Raw genomic sequence first — 27,265 nt, 5'->3', positions numbered from 1 at the left:
GTCTTTTTGTCATTTCTAGGGCCGCTCGCGCAGCATACAGAGGTTCCCAGGCTAGGGGTCTAATAGGAGCTGTAGCCACCAGCCTACGCCAGAGCCACAGCAAAGAGGGATCCGAGCCACCTGTGACCTACACCACAGCTCATGGCAACGCTGGATCCTTAACCCACTAAGCAAGGCCAGGGATTGAACCCACAACTCCATGGTTCCTAGTTGGATTCGTTAACCTCTGAGCCATGGCGGGAACTCCCGAAAAAAAACCAAAAAAACACCTTTTTCAAGTTCAAAATTCATTATCAATACATAATGTATCTGTTTGTAATATGAATCAATTACTGGAAAAATGAAACTTCTTAGAGGTAAATCATTTCTGTATTTTAAAACAGGAATCTATACAGAACCAAAATAGAAGCTAATGTAGTAGAAGCTATCTAATATGGACCTCTGAGAGATGACCATCTAGCCAGGCATCATCCAACTATCTCATTATTAATACAACCAATTCCCTTTATAAGTCCTGTTTATGAGAATTCTCCAATTATCTTCATCTTTCTTAAAGTGTAGGAATCTAGCTAGGCACTATGCCTTAAAAGAGGCCTGAAAAATTTGGATAAAGATTATTCCCAGATTTTCCCATATGAAAGTTAATATTACAGGTCGATGTTAGCTTTAAAAATAACAGCATTATGCCAGTCAGAATGGCCATCATCGAAAAGTCTACAAATAATAAATGCTGGAGAGGGTGTGGATAAAAGGGAACCCTATTACACTGTTGGTAGGAATGTACATTGGTGTAACCAGTATGGAAGAGTATGGAAGTCCCTCAAAAAACTAAAAATAGAACTACCATACAATCCAGCAATCCTACTCCAGGGTATCTATCCAGAGAAAAGAATAATTTGAAAAGATACATGCATCTCAATGTTCCCTGCAGCACTATTTACAATAACCAAGACATGGAAACTACCTAAATGTCCATCAACAGATGAATGGATAAAGATGTGAGATATACATATATATATTACTCAGCCATAAAACTATAAAATAATGTCATTAGCAACAGAAACTATCATACTAAGTAAAGTTAGTCAGACAGTGAAAGACAAATATCATATACCATTTACATGTGGAATCTTAAAAAAAAAAAGGATACACATGAACTTATTTGCAGAGCAGAAACAGACTTACAGACTTTTGAAAAACGTAGGGTTATCAAAGGGGACAGGTTGGGGGGTAGGAGGGATGGACTGGGAGTTTGGGATTGGCCTATGCACACTGAGGTATTATGGAATGATTGGCCAATCTTTACAGCACAGAGAACTCTACCCGGTATTCTGTGATAATCTATGTGGGAAAAAAATCTGAGAAAGAATGGCTATGTGAATATGTATGACTGGGTCACTTTGTTCTACAGCAGAAATTATCACAGACTTCCAAATTAACTATACTTCAATAAAAATTAAAAAAATAACAGCATTATATTGGTGACTTACACTTAACGGAGGATTAAGGAATCACATTTTGTGTTGTACAAATACTAACCTGATTATTTTCTATCTTTAATCTTATCAGTTTGTCTTTGGCCACTATTAGACTTTTTTTTTTTTTTTCCTATTAGGCCACCCTGCAGCATATGCAGTTCTGAGGCCAGGGATCAGACCTAAGGCGCAGTCGTCAACTAAGCCGCAGCAGTGGCAACACCAGATCCTTAACCCACTGTGCTGGGCTGGGGATTGAACCTGTGTCCCAGAACTCCTGAGACACCACTGATCCCACTGAGCCACGGTAGAAACTCCCTATTTGACATACTTTATATCGCATAACTTCTGAAATCTCCTGGTATCATTCAAGGATTATTAAATCCACTCATTTTGGTATTACTGGTATCTGAAAAAGTATACTGTCAATGTCATAATAAATATTACTGATAAAGGTACTAAGAAAATTATGAATAAGTACAGAACACATCCCCATTAATAAGACACAAGATAACAATCTTACAGGAAAACACTTCATAAATTCTCAGAGGACACTACATGATTGAAGTTGGATGAGTTTACTAAATTAACCTATGAGTAAAACGTTACTTCATTCCTATAAAATATACTTGCTCTGGATTATTTAAAAAAAAATCAAAGGCAAAAGTTGTTGCCCTCTTAAAAAACATTATGTTAACTCCAATATAAGTCCACATTCTATGAATGTACAGGGAGGTGGGGATATTCATTTTAAACCAAATCATTTCAAAATAAATATATAAATAAAAATAGAACATACGTTTTGAAACAAACAGAGACTTGATTGTTCCAATTTCTAGTGCCCATCTACATTGTAGACACAGAGAACTGTACATGATTACATGCCTAGATGTGTAAACACAAACACTGAATTTTAAAAGAGAATTTAAATATTTTTCTTTATATGCCAATCTAAATGATGCTGGAAAAAAACAGTGTTTTTATGTTCTGTGCTATTTATACATATTATTTTCCTCTTATTTTCAGTCTTTTATCTTTTTAATTTACATTTCCCTTTCTGCTGCCTTTCTAATTATTTTCTCATTATATTTATCTCCGCTATGCTAGTTTTATATTCAAGTCTAGCTAAGTAAACATACTGCTGAGACCCCACTTACTCAGAATTTTGATAAATCAGTCATAGTTTATAGCTTTCTTGCTTTATCTGTTCAAATTGAATTATGTGAAACCATAATGATATAGATATAAATAAAACAGCGTCAGCAAGTTGTTTAAAGTTTAGTAGAATTAATAAGACATACACATATAAGAAAAACACTAAATGAAGGGGGTATTGGGTAAGTTTCATAAAAATGGTAAATGGGGAGACTGCAATCAGCTTTGTGATCCATTCCAAAAGAAATACTAAAGTATAAAAAATCCCCGTCCTTACAATGTTAAAATCTTGTTGGAAAGATAAGACATAAAACAACATGCAATGCCATGAAAGCAATTATACTAGCAAAAAGACCATAATTATGATAGTAATAAAATAGTAATAAAAACAATAACAATGAATAACAATTATCATTATTGAATTGAGATGTTTCTATGTGCCACGTATTTACATATTTTATTGTGTTTAACTTTTACAACAACGTTTGTTTCAGATATGAGGAAATTATACCCAGCAAATTTATTTGTTAAGACTCATAATAAGTAATGAAACAAATTTGAAACAAAGCTTGTCTGATTCAAAAGGGTATATTACTAAACTTCTGTTATACTACTTTCAAAAAAGACATCAAAAAATTATATTACAAGTTTGAATGTGGCTGAAGTAGTCCTGAAAGAATTCACAGAAGGGTTATTTTATTTCTTGGACTCTGAAGGAGGAAAGAGAAGAAAGAGGGAGGGTATTTTGGGTGTTCAAGTATGGTGAATAAGATGAATGAGAAGTGTTTTTATTATTCTCTTTAAGTACATAATTAAACAATGCTTAAACCTTTTATTTTATTTTATTTTATTTTTTGCCTTTTGGGGCCACACTCGAAGCACATGGAAGCTTCCATGCCAGGGGGTGAATCAGAGCTGCAGCTGCAGGCGTACACCACAGTAACAGCAAAGAGGGATCTGAGCAACATCTGCAATCAACACCATAGTTCATGGCAATGACAGATCTTCAACCCACGGAGCAAGGCCAGGGATGGAACCTGAGTCCCCATGGCCGCTAGTTGGATTAGGTACCACTGAGCCACGACAGGAACTCCCTTAAACTTTTTATTAATGCATGGTAGGCCTGCTCCACGGTGAAACTTTTTGTGGGAAATGTTAATGGTAGAGATAGATAGCTGGACTTTATCTTCTTTTCTCCCCCCTGCTTTTTAGGGCTGCATCTGTGGCACATGGAAGTTCCCAGGGTAGGGGTACGATCGGAGCTACAGCTGCTGGCCTACACCACAGCCACAGCAATGCCAGATCCGAGTCACATCTTCGACCTACACCACAACTCGTGGCAACACTGGATCCTTAACCCACTGAGTGAGACCAAGGATCAAACATGCCTCATGACTAGTCCTCTTGGCTACTAATCGTGTTTGTTACCTCTAAGCCAGGATGGGAACTCTGGACTTTATTTTCTTAAACCAGCTTGCCTGAATTTGAACTGAGGTGAGATTAGATATTATATAGTCATTAGAAAAATACCATAATTCTTTGTGGACTTGGAAGAAAGACTAAACTTGGAGGAATGATCTTTTCATGGGTTTTAATAGTAGAATGCCACCATATTTTATTGGGTCAAAACCATAAATTTAATTGACTATGAGTCACTTTTGTCATAAGCACTTCCCCTGTAAAAAGACAAGGAAACACATTTGCTTACCTTGTATTACATGTGAGTTGTCTTTCAAGAAGAAGTTATACAGGTATTTGGGGATAAAAGCAGACATGCATGCATAAGCCAAGGCTAAGAAAGAATAAGGCAAATATAACAGATTAGTTCATGAGGTAAATGATCAGCAGTCACTCACTCAGCACACATTCCTTGAACTTCCTTTTAAATAAGAATTATGTTAATAATTGATGGAAGCACTAAATTAAAGGGGGAAAAACCCCTACCATTTAAAATAATATTTTGGACAACAAAAAATAACCACCCTAGTAACTTTTCAATTTCAAATACTGTAGTAATCATTATCCACAAAAATAAAAACCTTCATTAGCAGTACTTTATGCAGTTTTAAAATATCTAAACAAAATCATTATTAATGAGCTACAGAAGCTTCAATACCCTTAATTTTTGTTGATGCAAACAAAAGAGCCTGAGAGCTTTGGATTTAGAGACACTAGTAATAAACTGTTCTTTCAAACCCATGTCCCTTAGTATTTTTAGAGCAATATGTGTGATAAGGGACTATGCTTAACAAAGCACAGAAAAACCTCTAGTCTATATTAAAGAAAAGCATCACAGAACAGGTATTTTAAAAATTATTCAAATAGTGAAATTTTAGATTTCTGGGATTTTGCTATCTCTACTCAACTCCAGAAATCTATGCAAATTCTGATACAAAATAGAATTTGAAAATATGGAGATTCTAAGACTGAGGTATCCAACGATTTTAGCTAATATGGTAACACTCTCTGTGTATGATATCATTAGGGATATTCATAATACATATTCAAATATTTATTGAAAAGCCTACTATGAAAAAGGCATTCTATCAGGAGACAGAAAACAAACAAACAAAAAGCTCTTGTCATTAAAAAAAGCTGCTAAGGAGTTCCTGTTGGGCTTAGTGGGTTAACCCAACATAGCATCTGGGAGGATGCGGATTCAATCCCTGGCCTCAGTGGGTTAAGGATCTGGTGTTGCTACAAGCTACAATATAAGCAGCAGATGCACCTTGGATCTGGTGTTGTGGTAGCTGTGGTGTAGGCCTAAAGCTGCAGCTCTGATTCAAACCCTAGCCTGGAAATTTCCATATGCTGTGGGTGCAGCTGTTAAACAAAAAGAAAAGAAAAAAATAAAGCTGCTAAGCAAAAATAGGGGTCTACTATATTAGCATGTAAATGAATATAAAACATACACAAGATAAATTTCTGAAATACAAAGTGCTATTATGGACTCAGGAGGGTAAGAAAAGTCTTCATTAAGGAATTAGTGGTTGAAATAAACATTGGAAATACCAGATCAATACTTTTTTCCTTACAAATTGTTTAGAAAGTATACATAGAGTAAAACCAATCTCTAAAAAGTCAGAATTTTCTCTAAAGTTTTATAAGAATGGTCATCCAAGTAAATAAATGCATTTAGAATAATCTATCAGAGTCTCCCTAAATCTTGGGTCATTGCCTGGTCACAGCTGAAACTCATTTTATTCTGTAAAATGAGTCTAGTAGACTATTTTACAGAAATTGAGAGTATCCACTAGGAAGAGATCAGGAATTTTACAATGAAAATAAAAAACTTTCATATTGGGATATTTTAGAATAATATGCACAATAATTATTCATTTTTTTGTTTGTTTTTTGTCTTTTCTAGGGCCGCACCCACGCATATGGAGGTTCCCAGGCTAGGGGTCAAATTGGAGCTGTAGCCGCCAGCCCACGCCAGGGTGATAGCGTCCTGTGTCTGAGCTGCGTCTGTGACCTACACCACAGCTCACAGCAATGCAGGATCCTTAACCCACTGAGTGAGGCCAGGGATCGAACCCACAATCTCATGGTTCCTAGTCGGATTCATTAACCACTGTGCCACTAGTGGAACTCCAACAATAATTATTTAAATGATAAATAAGCTTACCTTCATTATTGAAATTTAAATATAGGAATGGAGCACAAAGTGAGTCAAGACCTGATGGGTAGAGGTTGGAGAAAGAATTCAGATAAATATAATCCAGCAGAACTGTAGGTATATACCTTACTCAGTTCTCTGTATTACTTCTATAGAGATTAAGCATTATACATATTACTTATTCAGAAATATTACTTCATGGGTATTTGCAAGGAGTAAATGATAGTGACTGGCACATAGTAAAGCCCAATATAAATCAACTGCTATTATTATCAATGTTACTATAAGTTGAAGAAATAAATAATAGAAAAATGTAAAAATGATAGAAGGCTTGAGATATAGTCCCATCTCCGATTCTGACTGTGTGATCATGGCAATCACTTAACTCCAGGCAGGTTTTCTTGTTTAAGAGATGGAAATTTGTCTTATGTGTTTCTCTGGATGATGGAGAAAACTGTAAAAAATTGTGAAGTTAGCTGCTGTGTAGCACTGGGGACTCTGTCTAGTCACTTATGATGGAGCATGATAATGTGAGAAAATAGAATATGTACATGCATGTGTAACTGGGTCACCATGCTGTACAGTAGAAAAAAATTGGTATTGGGGAAATAATTTTTTAAAAATATTTTTTTTGAAAAAATTAAAAAAATTGTGAAGTTAAAATACAAACACATGACATAGTTCTTTTATTGAAAATAATGCTGTTCATATGTTGTCATGTTGAAAGAATGTACAAAATTTATCTAGAATTGCTAGGGAGATATAGAACTCTAAAATGAAGTTAGGAAAAATAATACCTTCATTATTAAGTTTGGCAAGAAATTGATGCAGAATTGAAAAATAAACACTATTCTTTATAACAACAAATTCAAAAATAAGACTGAGTGGAATGGGTTTCTTGTTCATGAATTTATCAATGACCTCAAAAATGGAAATGAGAAAAGCTAAAAATCAAGGACATGGAGCATTAACGATATTTTAAAAAGAGAAACAATAAATAAAGTGAGTAGTTTAGTATTCTCCAATTTCTTTTTCTTTTCTTTTCTTTTTTTTCATGGCCACACCATGGCACATGGAAGTTCCTGGGGCCAGGACTTGAATCCGAGCCATATATGTGACCTACACCTACAGCTGCGGCAATGCTGGATCCTTTAACCTACTGTCCTGAGCCCACCTTTGCAGTGACCTGAGCTACTGCAGTGGGATTCTTAACCACTGCACCAGAGTGGGAACTCTTTCTCAATTTCTAATATTAACTGTCAAGAATATCATTAACTGTCAAGAATATCAACTAGCCCAATATTATTCATGGTGCAAACTTATTATTTGCATAAGTATTGAAAAAATGTATATACAAAGATTACAATAGCAGAAAATATTCTTTATACTTTCCTAATCACTATGATGGCAAATCTGTCTCATTAGATATGTATTTAAGTAATATTCAGTAGGCATTCAGACAAAGCTTACAAAAGTTTTCATATAAACCTCTCAAAAATTGGAGCATAGCTTTAGTATTTTTTCTTAAAGATAAGGATATTTTGATATTTTAATTTTAAAAATTGTCAGTCAGACAATATGCCCCAAATACTTGAAAAAAAGAGTCTTAATTTTATAACTGGGGAAAAACGGTTACCTTGCCAATACACAAGATCTGGATGGGAGACCACCCAGGCTTTTAATACACGTCTAAATTTTGCATGACCTTCTGGTGATGATAGCAGTTCATCATACTGATGACAACGAGGAATATCCACTTCAATCTGTAAAACAGCATAGAGTGATCTCCAATAAGCCCCAACATAAGGAAAAGAAGAAACTGCATTATGAATTTCAGAAGAGGCAGCCTACATAACCCTGGTATTCAAAGTTTTTTGTTGTTGCCTTGTTTTTTGTTTGTTAGGATAGCACCTGGGGCACATGGAAGTTCCCAGGCTAGGGGCTGAATTGGATTTGCACTGCTGGCCTATACCACAGCTCACAGAAATGTTAGATCCTCAACCCACTGAGGGAGGCCAGGGGTCGAACCCACATTCTCGTGGATACCAGACAGGTTCGTTACTGCTGAGCCACAATGGGAGCTCCTGGTGTTCAAGGTTTTTGAATTTTATATTAATCCTCTGGAACCAAAAAAGTTGTAAGTATATTTAAACAAGGAAAACAGATCATTCCTTTTGAATATGTATGTATTAATTTAGTTTTCAAAAGACCTTCCTTTATAGTCTGGTCCAAATAAAGAACACATTCTTCACACAAAAAAGTACATTATTAGGAAAAGTTACTTGGCCTAACCTCCTTTAAGGAACAGTTCTAATTCACTAATGAGTTAGAATACATCTTAGAGAGCGAAGAATTATGTATCTCTAACATCATATGAATATGATGGCTGCTGAGTATTCATAATAAAAGGAGGAAAATTCCTCATGCCTTTCTAAGATTTAAAGATTTGGCAGACATTTTAGGTTGTTTAAGAAAATCTAAATCATACTTGTCTATCTGTAGGAATTGGAGTATCTTTGTCAATCGCATCATATTTGGCATGAATAGCCCCCTGCAAAAAATAAGAGAAGATATATTACTTTCATCATAACTTCAATAAATTATAAATTTAGGCAAAATCTACTTATAAACATCTATCTTTGAAAATGCACCCAAATATAGATAGGTAGATTCAAACTCAAAGTATACCCCTTAAAAAATATTCTACATTCCTGACGGTCTGTGATAAAAGTTTGAGACAATTTACCATTTTGCTAAGGCAGATGCCTGAATCATATACAACAGAAGACCAATATGCTAGATGAGTCACATAGCAAATGAGTATGTTTATCTGGGAGTATTTTCCAGCCTTCCCAAAACAGCAGAGCTTTATTCATTGTTATCTCACACACAGTAAACTTTGTAAGAAAATTTTTTTCTTAATTGAGGGAGGGGAGAGAGGGTCATTCTAAAAGAAAATTTCCTGTTAAAGTTGATAATAAAAGCAAATATAAAATGAAACTGTCTAAAGGAATAGTAGTTTAGCACTAGAAGGCAGAAGCTTGGAATGATTACAGAGTGGTATATCATGGAGTCATGAAATCATTAAGGAACTAAAAAGATCACTAACATTTTTCAGTTAAACCATTATGAGGGAATAATAAAATAATAATCAAATAAACCACTTCAATTTTGGTCATGTTCCATTGGATCAAGCATGGAACAATTCTTATTAGTCTGGATTTGGGATTCAAACTCTAACACCAGGAATCAACTTCTCTTGCATATCTATTTAATTAAAGATTTGGACAATCTGACCTTAGAAGTCCTCCTGAACTTTAAGCATTATATGGTTCTATAATTCTAACTATTAACATTATGGTATAGAACACTAGGCATTCTTATAAAGAAACCAACCAAACTCAAAGATATTTAGATTCTCATCAAGGGTATCAGGAATGAAGAAAGGAGTTCTTTCAATAGAGAGTTAAAAGGATTAAAAATATTTGGGGAAATTCACATACAAAAATAGGTAATGGATATATAAGATATCTATAAGGGAATGTATGAAGGCAAAATGACAAAGAATGACAGGAAATGAAAAAGATCTGGCAGGACTGGCCTATTATCCTGACTGCTGTCACCAAAGTTCTCTGATAGTACTGCAGGTTATCCTAATAATTTTATGACACCTCTCCTTTCCTCACTGCCACAGGTAAGGTGTTACAGAACTTAAAGTAGCTATTTCTCATAGCAGCATGCTTCTGGTGAGACAGATAGATGGGTCAAAGCCACTAAATTATGTTCATGATTTCTGATAAGGTTCCAATTTAGAGTGGATGATTTCTCCAAACTTAACAGAACTACTTGTAAACAGGCAATCCTATTCCTAGATGAACATACTTATAAGCAGGACTATATACTTATAAACTCTCTCTCTATATATATATATATTCTGATATATTTTAAATATTCTGATTTTAAAGTTAATAATCCAGATAATTTATGAGTCCCATTAAATAAAATTTTAAATAGAATAAATAGAATAAATATACCTTTAATTCAATTTTTCATTTTATCTAGTGTATTCTTTTCCTCTATTCTGTTCACTTAAAACTGCCAAAAATTCTTTTTTTTTTCTGTCTTTTGTCTTTTGTTGTTGCTGTTGTTGTTGTTGTTGTTGCTATTTCTTGGGCCGCTCCCGCGGCATATGGAGGTTCCCAGGCTAGGGGTTGAATCGGAGCTGTAGCCACCGGCCTACGCCAGAGCCACAGCAACGCGGGATCCGAGCCGTGTCTGCAACCTACACCACAGCTCAAGGCAACGCCGGATCGTTAACCCACTGAGCAAGGCCAGGGACAGAACCTGCAACCTCATCGTTCTTAGTCGGATTCGTTAACCACTGCGCCACGACAGGAACTCCCCAAAAATTCTTAATGCTCATATTTTACTACATAATTTTCTAACAACTTGAAAAATATACATTCAGAAAACACCTCCATTCTCTTTCTTTCTTTGCACTATTAATGAGTTTCTAACTTCCTTTTTTTTTTTACCTCAACTCCCAGAAGAGCAGCCCAGGTTAAACCTCTCATAAGAGGAGGAATGTCAACTCTTGCTTCTTTCCAGATTTGATTTTTTTTATAAGGATAAGCCTATAGACAAAAAAAAGATATGAAAAATATCTCAAATTATCAGGGCCATCTTTTTAGTCTAGACAGTTCTGAATAAACCAGTGATAAAGTTGAAGGTGAAATGTAATACATTTCTAAGTATCTGAAATTACTTGGTCTGGTGTTATTAATAATACATATAAATTAGCAGTGGAATGGTTCCCTATCTTCTGTAAATCTCCTATTATACAATCAAAGAGAGGAGCTGATTCTACTGTTTTTAATCATTCCTCTCTATTTTGTGTTTTGGGAGAATTAAAAGTGATTCATATGGAGGCTAATATTATCAGTCTCATACAGGTGAAATAATGTATGCAAAGTATTTTGTAAAATATCTAGAGATGCAGAAAATTTTAAATAAATATGTTATTATTATGGCTACTTCTGTATCCTTGCATATAAAGTTGTTCTGTTGTAAATTTGTACATTAGGAGCTATTTCTGGAAGAGAATTATTAGGACAAAGGATATGGATGTTGTTAAACACTCTCGACACATACTTTCAATTGGTTTACAGACTGCTTCTATCAATTTGCACTACTCTGTAAGAACAAGAGCTCCAATCTCAATATGCCTTTACTCACTTCGCTAACTCAATATGCAAGAAGACTTTTAATTTTTTTTCATTTCTAGTAAGGATACATATTTTGAATAGATTCACCGACTAGTTTTATTTCTATAGTGTTCTTTATGCATTTCTGTTTTGATAACAGTGCTTTTTCTGTTGGTTTTTCAGCGTTCTTTAAATAGTAGGGATATTAATATTCTGTCTAATATGATGTTGCATAGATTTCTGCATCTTGTTTACTTTTTAGTTTCATGTACTATGAACAGGTATCGTTTTCATAATTAAAAGTTAATCAAAAAAGAAAGGTCATGAGTTAGTGTTCTAATGACATCAAGATTCCCTTGAAATAAAAAACAAGGATTGTATATGGGTGCTTATAACACTTTAAAATTTAGAATCTCTACCTTTAGCAGCCTGTCAAAGAGAATGATTCTGTTTAGTTGGTATTCTGTGTCCCTCTCTCGGATGATTAAAGGGAGAGTAGCAGCTGCAGACAGCTCATTATTGCTGTTTGAATGAGGTAAATTAGACTGACTGTAAAAGAAAAACAAAAGCACAAAAATTGATAAAAGGGTTTAAAATTTAAAAAAATTGCAAACATCATATCCTTGTGTCCTATTTAGGAAATACTTTTCAAAGAAAATGTATAAGCTTCTTACCAGTGTAATATAAAGAAAAAATAAGTGTAAAAGGAGACTATATACTCACTCATCTTCAAGTAGTGGGTAAAATGCTTCTCCACCAACATCTTTTAATCTCTGTGAATTTAAGGAGAAAATATTTATGATATTTAGGCTCAGAGAAACACTGACCCATATTTAATGGAAAAAATAATATAAAATTATGAATTTATAAAAGTACCAAGAAAAGTGTACAACAGAATCTAAAATTGATTCCTAAGATAACTATGCAAATATATTATGCCTCCACTGATTAAATTTAGCTTTGAAGAATAGTTTCATTTTTTTTTACCTCCAGGTATTTCTTGTAAATGTTAGACACTTATTATAATAGCTTTCCAAACACAATTCAGAATTACCAAAATTAGTATGAAATGTAATAAATGGATAAAATGTTTTTAAATTATATGAAGATTCTTTTAAAAGGTACTTTTGTATAAATATTCCTTATAAAGCTCAAGTCAGATTTATTTTTGTTTTGACTTTAATACAAACTAAGACAAAAGTAAGGTGCCAATAAGAAGGATTCAAAAGAATTTCTCACACCATACTTTTTTTTTTTTTTTTTTTTTTTTGTCTTTTTGCCATTTCTTGGGCCGCTCCCGCGGCATATGGAGGTTCCCTGGCTAGGGGTCAAAAGGAGCTGTAGCTGCCAGCCTACACCAGAGCCACAGCAACGTGGGATCCGAGCCGCGTCTGCAACCTACACCACAGCTCACGGCAACGCCGGATCCTTAACCCACTGAGCAAGGGCAGGGATCGAACCCGCAACCTTATGGTTCCCAGTCGGATTCGTTAACCACTGCGCCACAACGGGAACTCCATCTCACACCATACTTTGAATATGAATGATTCAAACAGCTGATAAATCAAATGACAAAAAATTCAATTCTTTTACTTCTTCCACAAAGTCATTATAATAGATGTTATCCCAATAATAACACTGCCAGGATTATAGATATTCTACAAAAATGTAAGAAGGGGAGTTCCCATTGTGGTGCAGCAGAAACAAATCCAACCAGTCTCCATGAGGATGTTGGTTTGATCCCTGGCCTCCCTCAGTGGGTTGTAGATCTGGTGCTGCCCTGAGTTGTGGTGTCAGTCACCAATGCAGCTCTGATCTGCGTGGCTGTGACTGTGGCTGGCAGCTGTAGCTCCAATTCAACTCCTAGCCTGGGAATTTCCATATGCTGTGGGTGTGACCCTAAAAGGCAAAAAAAAAAAAAAAAGTAAGAAGGTAGGTAATTGTAAAGTAAAACTTAGACACAACTAAGCAGGGTGATTAAAATAAATGCCATCCTGTCCGCTGCTTTGCTTCTTAGCTCAACTTTCAGGTGGAAGGCAGAGTATCTGTTCCTCTGGGGACTGATATAGAACTTCAGGCTCTGTGCATAGCCAGCCTTTTATTATCAGAGTCACTGTAAGTTGTTCCTGGAATTTATTAAAGCCAAAGAAAATCCAACACTGAGAATCTAGCAAACATTGGATTCATGCCCAGCTTTTCTCTAAAATTTAACATGCCATGCATTTATCCTATTTTGCCTTTAAACTTTTATGTATTTCTTTCATGCATTAAAATTCTAAGTTGAAAAATAAGATTTTTCACAAATTTTACTGCATTATTAATGTACACATTTTTTTAAAATTTAGGTTTTACTGTCCTGAAGATCATACATAGTATTCATATCTTTTTTTGCTTTTTTCTAGTTAAAATTTTGGTGTATTAAGGGCTAAAAAAGGCAAAAATACTTATATAGAAAAGCACAAGGTAAAAATTATTATTTAGTTCCTATATTATTTTAAAAATCAGCAATATTAACATTTTTTTCTTAATTATAGAAAAAAGTAATCTAAGTTTCAAAAGTGGAAATGTAAGGAACTGAGGAATAAATAAAATTGAAGCCTGTATTCATTTAACTTGTATTCATACAATTTGGATTAGATTTAAATTTAAGAACAAATTAAAATAAAGTCTGTTGAAACCACATATTTTAGATGTACTTTATTATTTGCTGTCTTGTATTGTTGCTTATTTTGTCCACTATACATGTTTTTTCTCTTCAAAGGGGTGATAAATTTAGGGTATCAAATGTAATGATTACATATTTTAATTTTCTATTCCTAGCATTATAGAAGAAGAGAGATTCTAAAACCCTCCTACTATATAACATGTATAATATTAAAATGACAGGTAAAGCCTAAAACAGGAGGAAAATGCAATGACATATGACATAAAGTTTAGAGAGAAAGGAGGTAAGCTAGTATTAAAGTACACTGACAACTGTGGTGTAGGGTTTTAGAGTACAATTTGTACAAAAAGCAATCACTACGAAGTGCAATACTGCTAAGTGAGATAACTGAGGTATGGCTGTACAGCCGACAAAGATTTCATACCTGAATACATTTTTAAACTTCTCAAATCAATAAGAAATCACATAATAAAAAGTGGCAAGAGATATAAACTAGCAATGTACAAAGAGGTAAGTAAATGGCCAAAAATATGAAGACTCATAACTGCACTATCTTCAGGGAATTAAAATTAGTATTATAGGAAAATACCATTCTATACCTTCTACAACGGTAATTTTTAAAAATTTGATACCATGTGTTACCATGTACGTGGAGAAATGAGAACATTATCCAAAGAGAGTAAAAAGATAAAGTGCTAAAACCACTTCTGTGAACAATCTGACAATATATATTAAGCTGATGATGTACAGATCCTGTTTTTCAACAATGCCACTCCTAGGAACACACCTTAAAAAAAACCTCACATATTTTATAGTATCCAGGAGGAATTTAAGACTTCATATGTATTTGTAAGTTTTTATTTAAAAATTTAAAGAAAAGAAAGAGAAAAAATGATCTGAAGCAAATTTGCCAAAATACCATTCTTACATTTCTTAGCTGGCATAATGACAACGTCACGGTGGTATCATCTAATAGTGAACTTCGATCTCGACCTTGTCCAAAGCTTTCCCCATCTTCAAAGAGAAAACTGAAAGGAAATTAAAAATAATAATTATTTAAATGAGCACAGAAATCCGATTGATTGTTTCTTCTAGAAAATAAAATTTATTCTAAATCATCAATCTCTTTAACAAAACAAGAAAATTTCAGACCAAATGGGTTAATAAAAAATGTAACAGTTGAAATTTCTTCCAACAATTCTCAGTTTTAAATATATGCTGAAATAGTATAAATATAAAGCATTTTAGAAATGCAAGAGTATGATTTATACTCTTTGTTCGTCACAGGTACAATAATAAATTTACTCTATTGACAATAGGTAAATGTGCTTCTGAGGAAGTTCATATAAGTAAAAAATGATAAAGAGAAGAAGAAAGAAAAATGCTAATGATGATAACTTCTCCCAAGAAAGAAAGCTGAATAATAAATGCATGAAGTTTGTTTAGAATTTTAGAGAATTCCTTTTGAGACTTTTTATAATCTTCAAACGATTTATTCTTAGAATTTCCATCATCTTAATTCCTGATTTTCTACTTAATTGTGTGAACTGTATAACTGAACTTAATATTTAGAATTCAGTTTAAGAGGAGAAAAAAGTAGAGAACCAGTGGTATATTCAAACAATTAACCTAAAATTTAACATATGAAAAAAAAATTTCAGTAGATTAATTTCCAGTTACCTACAAAGGATCAAATCTAGTCCTAAAATCTAAAACTAAAACTATAGCAGCAGTGGAAACTCAAGAGATTCAGGTTTTCATCTTTATGACTAAATATGACTCTTGGGGTTATATTGTTACTTAACTTCCAGGTAGTTTATAGGAGAGTGGCCAAGACTTTATGCATCCTGCAGATTTTCTCAACAGTGAATTAACACCGTGATGATCTCCAGGGAAAGCAATGAGGCTACCAACCATATTTTAAGATTTTATTAGAGATAGAAAATAGCTCCTCATAATGGACACATTAGCCCAGTTTACTAACTTAAATATTACTATTCTATTTGTACATTTTTCATTTATTGATCGTCAACTATTGTGAGATGTTCCATAACAACTTTACTTCAAATAGATCATAAAGCAAAGTATTTAAAAACAATATTTATTAAGAATTGTAAAGACAATTGATGATAACACTGCAATCAGAAACTTCAGGCAAGGAGTTCCCATTGTGGCTCAGAGGTAACGAACCCGACTAGTATCCATGAGGATGTGGATTAGATCCAGCATTGCCATGAGCTGTGGTGTAGGTCACAGTCTAGGCTCAGGTCCTGCATTGCTGTGGCTGTGGTATAGGCTGGCAGCTGCAGATCTGATTCGAACCCTAGCCTGGGAACTTCCATATGCCATGGATGTAGCCCTAAAAAGGCAGTAAATAAATAAACAAAAGAAACTTCAGCCAAGAAAACAAGGTATGGACTTCTAATTGTTTTCATAATCACTTTCTGAAATGTCTATCAAAAGAAAATGATATCAAAATGTTATACTAGAGTTTTCTCATTTCCAAGGGAAGTTTTCTTACTTGGGGAGTGTGCAAATAGGTGGTTTGGATCGAATGATTTCCTTGTTCATAAGCTCTTTTTCCAAGTCACCTCCAGCTAAGCACCAAAGGTAATATACTTCTTCAATAGATCTTTCTGCCAAGTAATCACTGTTTATATCTATTAATGGCAAATTAAAAAGAATCATAGCTATCACACTTTCCGTTTTCATTAAAAGGCAACAGGCAATAACAGTTGACATTCTAAAAAAGTAAAAACTGAAGAACATAGTAAAATTTCCTTTAGAATATTCATACTACAGAATGCACAGAGGATGAAATACAGATACACATATTGGTTATACACTGTTTCTTTGTGGAAAAGTATAATTTTTACACTCTGTCAGAGACATATGCTGAACTATGTGGGAAAGAAAGGCAGAAAAAAACACCTGGACAGGTAACCAACACAAACTGCCCCATCTTTCATGTCTTGAGGCAATCGCTGCCTTTTCTGAGAGGTCTTAGTGGATGTCTCAGGCAGGATTTGCTTAAACTATACTATGCTCATATCGACCTTTATTTATAATAGTAATTGTGTGACTAAATGTCTGCCTACTTCCCCATCTGGCATGAATGAAACTTGAAGATACAATGTATGAAACACAGTAATTGAGTGCTTAGTAAATGTTTCCTGCCCCCACTTATGCCATGATAACTTTTCAGTAAAAAGGTAACTAGCTAGAGTCAGAAATACACATCCTGAGAGCTGTAGTCTTCACAGAGGAACGAAAAGAGAAAAGGTGATATTCTGGTACAAACATGGAATATAATACTACGGATTTCCTACCAATAATAATACTTTTTGAGATCATTTATAATAAATTATTTGAGATATGATGTATAAATACTGATGTAGTAGAAATTTCATTGAAAATTAGATTATTTGATTTTAGCATTAAGATCTGAGATGAAAACAGGACTTTGGTTTACATAATAAAAAATTTAAAACTTTTTTTGGTGCTACTTTCTTTACTCGATCTTTAAAGTTCTTGCTCCAAAGTCATTAAAGGATGAAGGAAGTCATTTAAGGATTAAAGGAATTGAAGTCATTTAAGGATTAAAATGTTAGGTTAGTTACATTTTAATCACTTCCAGAATTCTTGTTTTTATAAAATTCTTTTCAATTATGGCTTATTATAGGCTATTAAATATAGTTCCCTGTGCTATATAATAGGACTTTATTGTTAATCTATACTACCTATTTCATATATTACACTTTCTATCTGTATTACACTTTCTATCTGCTAATCCCAAACTCCTAATTTATCCCACCCTCATCTCTTTTTCCTTTGGTAACTACAAATTTGCTTGCAATGTCTGTAAGTCTGTTTCAGTTTTATAAGTAAGTTCATCTGTACCATATTTTAAATTCCACATATTAAATGCTATCATATATTTGTCTTTTTCTGTCTGATTTATGTCAGAATGATAATATCTAGGTCCAACCATGCTGCTGCAAAGGCATTATTTCATTCTTTTGTCTGGCTGAGAAGTATTCCATTATATATGCACCACATCTTCTTTATCCATTCACCTTTTGATGGACATTTATGTTCCTTACATGCTTTGGCTATTGTAAACAACACTGCCATGAACAATGGGGGGCATGTATCTTTACAAATTAGAGTTTTCTCCATACAGATGCCCAAGAGGGGATTGCTAGATCATATGGCAACTCTATTTTTAGTTTTTTGAGGAACCTCCCTACTGTTTTCCACAAAGGCTTTAACTTCTGACCAACAGTGTAGAAGGCTTCCCTTTTCTCCATATCCTTTCCAGCACTTGTTACTTGTAAACTTTTTAATATGATCACTCTGACCATTGTAAGGTGATACCTCATTTTAGTTTTGATTTGCATTAATCTAATAAGCATTGACATTGGGCATCTTTTCTTTTGCGTATTGGCCATCTGTATGTCTTATTTAGAAAAGTATCTATTTAGGTCTTATTTTTTTGGATTTTCTTATTATAGTTGATTACAATGTTCTGTCAATTTCTGCTATACAGCAAAGTGAACCACTTACACACACACACATACACACACACACACACACACTTCTTTTCCTCACTTTATCCTCCACCATGCTCCATCATAAGTTATTGGATAGAATTCCTTGTGCTACACAGCAGGATCTCATTGCTTATCCACTTCAAATGCAATAATTTGCATCTATTAATCCCAAACTCCCAGTCCATCCCTCTGTCTCCCCCTCCCCTTGGCAACCACAAGTTTCATGAGTTTGTTTATTTTTTGTAGATAGGTTCGTTTGTGCCATATATTAGATTCCAGATATAAGTGATATCATATGGTATTTGTCTTTTTCTTTCTGACTTATTTCACTTAGTATGAGAATCTCTACTTCCATCTGTTTTTTTTTTTTCCCTGCAAATGGCATTATTTGGGGTTTTTTTATGGCTGATTAGTATTCCACTGTGTATATATAGCACATCTTCTTAATCCAATCACCTGTTGATGGACATTTAGGTTGTTTCCATGTCTTGGCTGTTGTTAACAGTGCTTCAGTGAACATGGGGGTGCATGCATCTTTTTCAATGAAAGTTTTGTATGGATATATGCCCATGAGTGGGATTGCTGGATCATATGGTAGTTCTGTATTTAGTTTTCTGAGGTACCTCCATACTGTTTTCCATAGCGATTATACCAATTTACATTCCCACCAAGAGTGTAAGATGGTTCCCTGTTTTCAATACCCTCTCCGGCATTTGTTATTTGTGGTCTTATTAATGATGGCCATTCTGACCAGTGTGAGGTGGTACCTCACGGTAGTTTTGATTTTCATTTCTCTAATAAATAGCAATGTTGAGCATTTTTTCATGTGCCTGTTGGCCATCCATATATCTTCTTCGGAGAAATGTCTGTTTAGGTCTTCTGCCCATTTTTCAATTGGGTTGTTAGTTTTTTTGTTGTTGTTGTTGTTGTTTTGCTGTTGAGTTGTATGAGTAGTTTGTATTTATTTTAGAGATTAAGCCCTTGTCAGTTGCATCTTTTGCAACTATTTTCTCCACTCAATAGGCTGTCCTTTTGGGGTTTTTTTTTATGGTTCCCTTTGCCGTGCAAAATCATGTAAGTTTGATTAGGTCCCACCAATTTATTTTTGTTTTTATTTCTATTGCCTTGGGAGACCTACCTAAGAAAACATGTGTATGGTTGATGTGAGAGAACGTTTTGCCTATGTCCTCTTCTAGGAGTTTTATAGTATCTTGCCTTATGTTTAAGTCTTTAAGCCATTTTGAGTTTATTCTTGTGCATGGTGTGAGGCTGTGTTCTAGTTTCATAGATTTACAAGCGGATGTCTTGTCTTCCCAGCACCACGTGCTGAAGAGACTTTTCCCATTTTATATTCTTGCCTCTTTTTTTGAAGATTAATTGAACATAGGATGTCTGAAAAAATTTATTCCTGGGTTCTCTATTCTGTTCCATTGTTCTGTATGGAGTCATTTTTTAACTGGGTCATTTGCTTTTTTGTTATGGAGTTGTATGAGTTGTTTGCATATTTTGGAAATTAAGCCCTTGTCAGTAGCATCATTTTCAAATACTTTCTCCCGGTCCAGAGGTTGTCTTTTCACTTTGTTTATGGTTTCCTTTGCTGTGCAAAAGCTTGTAGATTTGATTAGGTCCCATTTGTTTATTTTTGCTTTTATTTTTATTGCCTTGGGGGACTGACATAAGAAAGCATTGCTACGAGTTATGCCAGAGAGTACTTTGCCTATGTTCTCTTTAGGAGTTTTATGGTGTCATGTCTTAGTTGTATTTTAATCATTTCCAGGATTATTTAATTCTCAGATAAGTATCAATAAGGTCTCACTAATGTAAATATATATATATAGTTATAGTTATTAAATTTAAAACTGAAACTAGGATAAGGGTATTTCCTTTAAAAACAAGGCTTATATTCTTTGTCTTATTTTTCATTACCTTTACACAACTGACTTATGTCCTCAGGCAGAGTTAAATCAGCACACCTCAGAGAAGATGAAAACAGGCTGGCAGGTTTCGTAAAGGGAGTATATAAGGGCGACACTTCACTGAACACCTTGTCCTGCATCAATTCGTCTGGGGTTGGCCTTAAGAAACACATTTAAAATACGAAGTATGAATGAAAGTCATTATTAATTTCTTAGAATAATGGAACACCTTCGAGGGGATAGTTAAAAGTCATAAACACCTTATTAGTAAAGAAAATAATGAAGCTCTCCTCAGTAGAGTCTAAACGTATATCTTAAAGAAAAAAATAAGCAATTGTAATTAAATGCTGAAATTTTTTTTACCTGTATTCTCTTTGTACTTTATGATCTACTAAAACTTATTCCATATGAGATATCAATTTTTTACTTTTAGTTTGACCACAATGTACCTGTTTTCCTGAATATCTTAATTAAAAAATAAAATTATAAACTTACATACCTTTTGGTTTACTTCCTACTCTCTTAGTTTAATGCGATATATTTATCAAAAACTATGCTTTTACTATCATTCTTCTCTTCCTAACATGCCTTGATGAAGATGTTTTCCTAAAGGCAAATTAGAATACATTGTTTTCATATCTTATATACTGAGTTTAAGGACAGCAGTATGGTTAACAGTGACCTCATCTAATGAAAATAAGTCATGGAACTTCTAAGAAATCCTTTTATATAATCAACAATTCTTAACTTGCCTCACCATTTATCTAAGTGTTTTTCTATAATACATATTTGCAATACTTTCATCTCATTTTTCTCACATCATTTTATTAAGGCATATCTACATTCTACAATTTAGCCTATTTTCTGGTTGGAAATGAACTAGTAACTCCTTTTGGTATATGGCAGTTTTCTGACCATGGTTTAATTTTTTTCTTCTTTTATTAACATACATTAAAGCTATAACCAGCAGTTATGATATTGATATCAATTATATATTACTGTATATATTAATATTCTTATTTAACCCATCAGTATTAAAAAATTAACTACTTATATGTTAAGATCTCAGTAATAATACCAAACTCTTAATATCAACCTCTTGGAAGGATGGAAGGTGAGGCACTTCTTCAAAAGATGTGTCACATTTTCAGGAAGCTCCTGGTAAATAAAGAGAGAAAAGAATTATTTTAAATGATCCATCAAAAATTTATATTTCTTTATTTGGACTTTACACAAATTCATATTAATTTGTCACTCTCTGATAAAGCAACTATCTAAATAGAAATAAACATAGTTTTAAAACAGTTTGCCATTGGGAACTTTCAGTAACAGATTAATGACAAACCTTTATAATGTCCAGACAACCATGCTCTTCAGCCAGAACTATTATAGTATCATCCACACAGTCTATAAAATAGAAAAATTATATGAATTAATGTTGCTTTTCTAATTTATCAGTCTAACTGGGAACTGAAATTGGGTAATGCAGCTTTGGAACTAGAGTTATTAAAAGGCTTAAGTCCTTGTCAATTTTCCCTATACGTTTTAATAAAAAATAAAGACTTCAAACAACAGATATTAACTGAATCATAGGCACTGAAAGACAGCATAGTGAAATAAAGCAGTGATTCAAGAAGGTAAAAATTCTCTTTCTATAAATACACACACACATATTACTCTTTGAAAAGGCATTATATTTTATAAGATTAATTTATTTTTATTAAATATAATTTAGAGAATATATACATATTTCTCTGGAATTTAAAGTATAAGTTTTAGTCTGCAGATAATATTTATAGACCTCCAAGACCCCTTAATAGCTATACTGTCAATCCTTGCAATTAAAGTGGTAAATTTTATGCAATTTTATTTACAATTAATTATTATTTAATATTTATTAATATTATTCTGTATATATTCTTATTTGTAAACTCTATTAACCTGCACACAAATCTGTTACTCTTTTATGCAAAGTGAGCTATCAGTGATTTTCTCTTTCTTACCACACGTTTAATTTATTCCACTCTAAAGTAGACTACACAAATTTTTAAAACTGTGAATTACAAATATATGGATCTAATTCATAAGTAAAATACATGAGGTTGTTACAAGTAAAAACAAATATCCTTCCTCAGTCATTGTTTACAAATGATTCATCAAATAGAAAGCTCAAAAGTTAAATACACTACATTGTCTACAGGTAACTGCTACAGAGAAGTAAAATTTTGTAATCTTGTATTGTGATTTAACAAATTAGTTTACTTGGTTAGATAATAAAGCTAAGGTTATATCCATGTACGCCATAATTCCTTAGTGAATAATGAAAGCTCTACTATATCAGAGGCAATCCTTATGCTCTGTTAATTCTTACCATGATCATTAGAAAATTGAAAAGCGAGGATATTTCAGTATATTCATTCTTTTAAAGAACACATTTTCAAGGTGCATGATTATTGTCACTAAAGATTATGTTTATAGTTGAAAGATAATCAACTATGAGATACTTACCCAATGTAAGCAAAAATTTTAGTCTTTCAGAAATATCCAAACTCTGAAATAATTTTCTTCCCTAAATAAAATGGGAAAAGAAATTCTCATTAACAATGACATCATTTTTCCCAAGGAGGCCCTTTTTTTTCAGAGCTGAGAATGATTTTACCAGGTACCTCTATTTCCCTTCAGAGTTTTTATTAGATATTTTAGTTGGCTCCACTGAAGAAAAATCACTGATGACCTAACATTTAAAATGTTGCAAAATATTTCACATTTAAACATTTCATATATTTAAGGACCATTACATTTTAGTTTGATCTCAAGCATTCTTCATTTTCTTTTTAGGGCCGCATCTGTGGTATATGGATATTCCCAGGCTATTAGATCGAATCAGAGCTACAGCTGCAGGCCTACTCCACAGCCACAGCCACAGCCACAAGGGATCCGAGCAGTGTCTGTGACCTATACCACAGCTCACAGTGACACCAGATCCCTAACCCACTGAACAAGGCCAGGGATCAAAAAAAAAAAAACCCACATCCCCATGGCTACTAGCTGGATTCGTTTCCACTGCGCCACAATGGGAACTCCAAGCCTTTTTCATTTTTGAGATCCTGGTTGTTTAGAGTCAAGTTGACAAGAGTCTTAATTGATTAAGGGACCAAGAGGCCTCCTTGGAAAGATTCATATTACCCTTTCATTTACCTAATTCCTACTTATATATTATGGCCCAAATAGTCTGCTGCTTCCATTAAGAAGCATTCCATCTCACCTCTTCCTCTTCCCACAGTGACTTAGACCACCATCATTGTGTTTCTGTAACACCTGGTATATTTCTTTATTTTAAAATTCATACATTTATGGAGTTCCCATTGTGGCTCAGCAGTAACAAACCCAAGCTAGTATCCATGAGGGTGTGGGTTTGATCCCTGTCCCTGCTCAGTGGGTTAAGGATCTGGCATTGCCGTGAGCTGTGGTGTGGGTCACAGATGTGCCTTGGATCCTATGCTGCTGTGGCTGTGGCGTAGGCAGGCAGCTGCAGCTCCATTTTGACCCCTAGCCAGGGAACTTCCATATGCCACAGGTGAGGCCCTAAAAAAAAAAAAAATTAAAAAGACCTGAAAAAAAAAATTCATTTAGTTGTTTCCTTATTAGTCGGTTTCAGGGGGCTCCTTGGAATGGAATCTGGACTCAAATACTTAAAACTTCAGTGATTTATGTTGAGCAACTACTGTGTGCCAAGTTGAATTTTCTACCGTGTGTTTGTTTGTTTATACTAAAATTGATTTATAATACTGTACTAATTTCTGCTGTATAGCAGAGTGTCTCAGTCACACGCAATATACGCATTCTTTTTTAAATATTATTTTCCATCACGGTCTATCCCAGGAGATTGGATATAGTTCCCTGGGCTATACAGTAGGGCTTTGTTGTATATCCATTCTAAATGTAATAGTTTGCATCTACTAACCCCAAACTCCCAGTTGTGTGTGTGTGTGTGTGTGTGTGTGTGTGTGTGTGTAAAACACCTGGCAAATTACCTAACTACCTTAAGCCTCCCTTTTCCCATTTATAAACTGGAGTAATAACTATACATGCCACAGAGGTTGCAACGAGGGTTATATAATGTATAAAAATGCTTAGCATTATATTTCTCTTACTATAAACAAACTAAAATTATATGGTCATTAAAAAGACTTAGAAGAAGGCTTAAGGAGATAGCTTAGTCGTTATATAAAGAAAGAAACCCTGATTTTTATTTTTTTTAATTGAGAGGAAAAATTTGTCTAAAGACCTATGAAATTAGAACTAAAAGTAGAGACATCACTGAAAAAAAGTTGCCATTCCTCTCTCTTCTCAATTTCTTAAGTTATTATCAATATTAATCTTCTAAAGTGCATCTTTGATTTCACCAACATCTTGTTAAAAACTTTAAATGGTCCCCCATACTTTATATAATAACTAAATATAAACCTCTCAATACATCATTCCAAGTTCCCTAGGATATGGCTCCGATATAATTTTTCAGCCTAAATGCTTACTACTTATCTACCCTCTGATGAAAACACAAACACACACACACACACACAAAGAAGCAGTTAAATTTGATTAGCTGCAATACTGTGAATACACTCTGCCTATTCAGGCCTACAGACTGAATTGTATTATTTCCCCACTAGTAATTTTTTCTTTGTGTCCATCAAAATTCAACACAGTCATCCCTTACTACCCAAGGGGGATTGGCTCCAGGACCCACTCAGAAACCAAAATCCACTGATACTCTAGTCCATTACAGAAAATAGCATATAGTATTTGCCTATAACCTACACACATCCTCTCTTATATTTTAAATTATCTCTAGATTACTTATAATACCTAATACAATGCAAATGCTATGTAAATAGTTGTAAATACAAGGTAAATGTTAGGTACATGACATTTCAAATTGTTATCACATGGCAAATTCAAGTTTTGCTTTTAGGAACTTTCTGGAATTTTTTTTTTTTCAAATATTTTAAATTCACAGTTGGTTGAACTCCACATATGCAGAATTCACAGATACAGAGGGCCAATTCTATTCTTTATTTCACTTTCACACCTGAGTGTTAATTTAGTGAGTTAAAGAATTCAAAATTCAAAATTCCTTCCAGCACTTTGATGGTACTGTCCCATGATTTTCTTGAATTCATACAGCTAAGAAGTTTAATGCCAATCTAACTGTTATGCTCTGTAGGTAATGTGACTTTTCTATATACCACATGTTAAGATTTTGTCATTAACACTGATAAAGACATTGGAGTTTAGCAAAGGCAGCTTAGCATCTTGGTAAAAGGTACATAAAGCTTTGGATACAGATTGATGGATACAAATCTGCTTAACTACTTATTACTATGTAAGTAGGGTAGGTTGTTTAATCTCTTTGTACCTCAATTTCCTAATCTATAAAAATAGTAATTAGATAAGCTTTATAAGATTGGTGAGCGTATTGATTAAGGTAATAGATGTAAAGAGATTAGAAAAGTACCTGGCTCTTACACAGTGCTCAATAAATGTTACCCTTGACTTCATCATTGGTCATCTCTAAAAGTTTAGTATAAGATTTCCAGGTATATTTTGTTGTTGTTTGCATGTTATCATTTTTTTTTCTTTTGCCTTGCGAGGTAATTAGTAGGTTTTTTCAAACTAAGAACTTTAATCTCTACTTCTGATACCACTGTAAGATAGATATTAGAACATCTGAATCTATCTTCCCTGTCTTTTAAAATTTCTATTTTCAATTTCTGTATCTCTTTGTGTCATATTCTGGGAGGATTACTCAGTGTTCAGTAGGTCCAGTTTCCTACGATCCTTCTATTTCTTTATTTCAATACTTACATATTTCTTTATTTCAATACTTACATGGGAGTTCCCGTCATGGCGCAGTGAAACGAATCTGACTAGGAACCATGAGGTTGCGGGTTTGATCTCTGGCCTTGCTCAGTGGGTTAAGGATCTGGCGTTACCTTGAGCAGCAGTGTAGGTTGCAGACATGGCTTAGATCTAGTGTTGCTGTGGCTGTGGCATAGGCAGGCAGCTGTAGCTTCAATTAGACCCCTAGCCTGGGAACCGAACCTCCATTTGCCACTGGTGCAGCCCTAAAAAGCAAAAAAAAAACAAAAAACAAAAAATAAAACTCCTGTATTGGTCCTTTTTTTTTTTCAGTAAATATTTTTGGTTCTGAGTTTCTATAATTATTTCATGGATTGAATTGTTTCCTTTATCTCTTAAAGAACAATATGTTTATTTAAAAATCCTTTTTTATTGTAAATTGAATATAAATTCTATACATTGTTTCTTTTTTATAGTAGGGGTCCACTTTAGATGTTTGGTGCTTCTTCAATATGTACTCATCTTTTAAGAGAATCCTCCTATACATTTTTTGGACTATGGAAACTTTGGGGTGGCAGAGCAGCTGTATTGACTTTCTGGTAATATGGCAAGAGTTTTCCATCAAAATGCTATAACGTTTCAACTATTTCCTTAGAATGTCTGATGTATCAAAAGTTCCCTTCATTAATTGTTGGTGTTTTATTAATTTATACCTTGATATTTTGTATCAAATAAGGGTTTGATGAGGTAGAGAAAGATTTAAGCCATTCTAAAACTGGACTGTCTGAACTTGGAGTACCACTTAAAAGCTCATGA

General features: G+C 33.8%; 1 protein-coding gene across 6 annotated transcripts in view; it reads right to left on the bottom strand.

Moving 5' to 3' along the window:
• TBCK (TBC1 domain containing kinase) overlaps positions 1-27,265 on the bottom strand; it is a 223,947-nt gene that overhangs the window by 127,350 nt on the left and 69,332 nt on the right. For 3 of the 6 annotated variants that reach the window (XR_014813250.1, XM_021101698.2, XM_021101700.2), the window contains exons 7-19: positions 23,096-23,156; positions 21,933-21,994; positions 21,684-21,745; positions 20,598-20,746; positions 16,640-16,778; positions 15,047-15,146; positions 12,177-12,226; positions 11,873-12,002; positions 10,785-10,883; positions 8,738-8,800; positions 7,886-8,012; positions 6,259-6,309; positions 4,339-4,422 (exon numbers count right to left, since the gene is read on the bottom strand). Coding sequence is in view for 5 of the 6 variants with exons in the window: in XM_021101698.2 (XP_020957357.1) it covers positions 4,339-4,422; positions 6,259-6,309; positions 7,886-8,012; positions 8,738-8,800; positions 10,785-10,883; positions 11,873-12,002; positions 12,177-12,226; positions 15,047-15,146; positions 16,640-16,778; positions 20,598-20,746; positions 21,684-21,745; positions 21,933-21,994; positions 23,096-23,156 (1,177 nt within the window). In the remaining variant the exon portion in view is untranslated. Of the gene's footprint in view, positions 1-4,338; positions 4,423-6,258; positions 6,310-7,885; positions 8,013-8,737; positions 8,801-10,784; positions 10,884-11,872; positions 12,003-12,176; positions 12,227-15,046; positions 15,147-16,639; positions 16,779-20,597; positions 20,747-21,683; positions 21,746-21,932; positions 21,995-23,095; positions 23,157-26,479; positions 26,716-27,265 lie in introns of those variants that run through there. The other 3 variants (XM_084973265.1, XM_021101702.2, XM_084973266.1) reach the window with 2 other exon arrangements.

This window comes from Sus scrofa, chromosome 8, assembly GCF_054392235.1.
Source record: "Sus scrofa isolate SSC_HxYL_T2T_F1_AM1 chromosome 8, Sscrofa_HxYL_maternal_Yorkshire_Landrace_v2.0, whole genome shotgun sequence".
NCBI lineage: Eukaryota > Metazoa > Chordata > Mammalia > Artiodactyla > Suidae > Sus > Sus scrofa.
The sequence above is the reverse complement of the archived record's forward strand: the minus strand, read 5'-3'. Positions and strand labels throughout refer to the sequence as shown.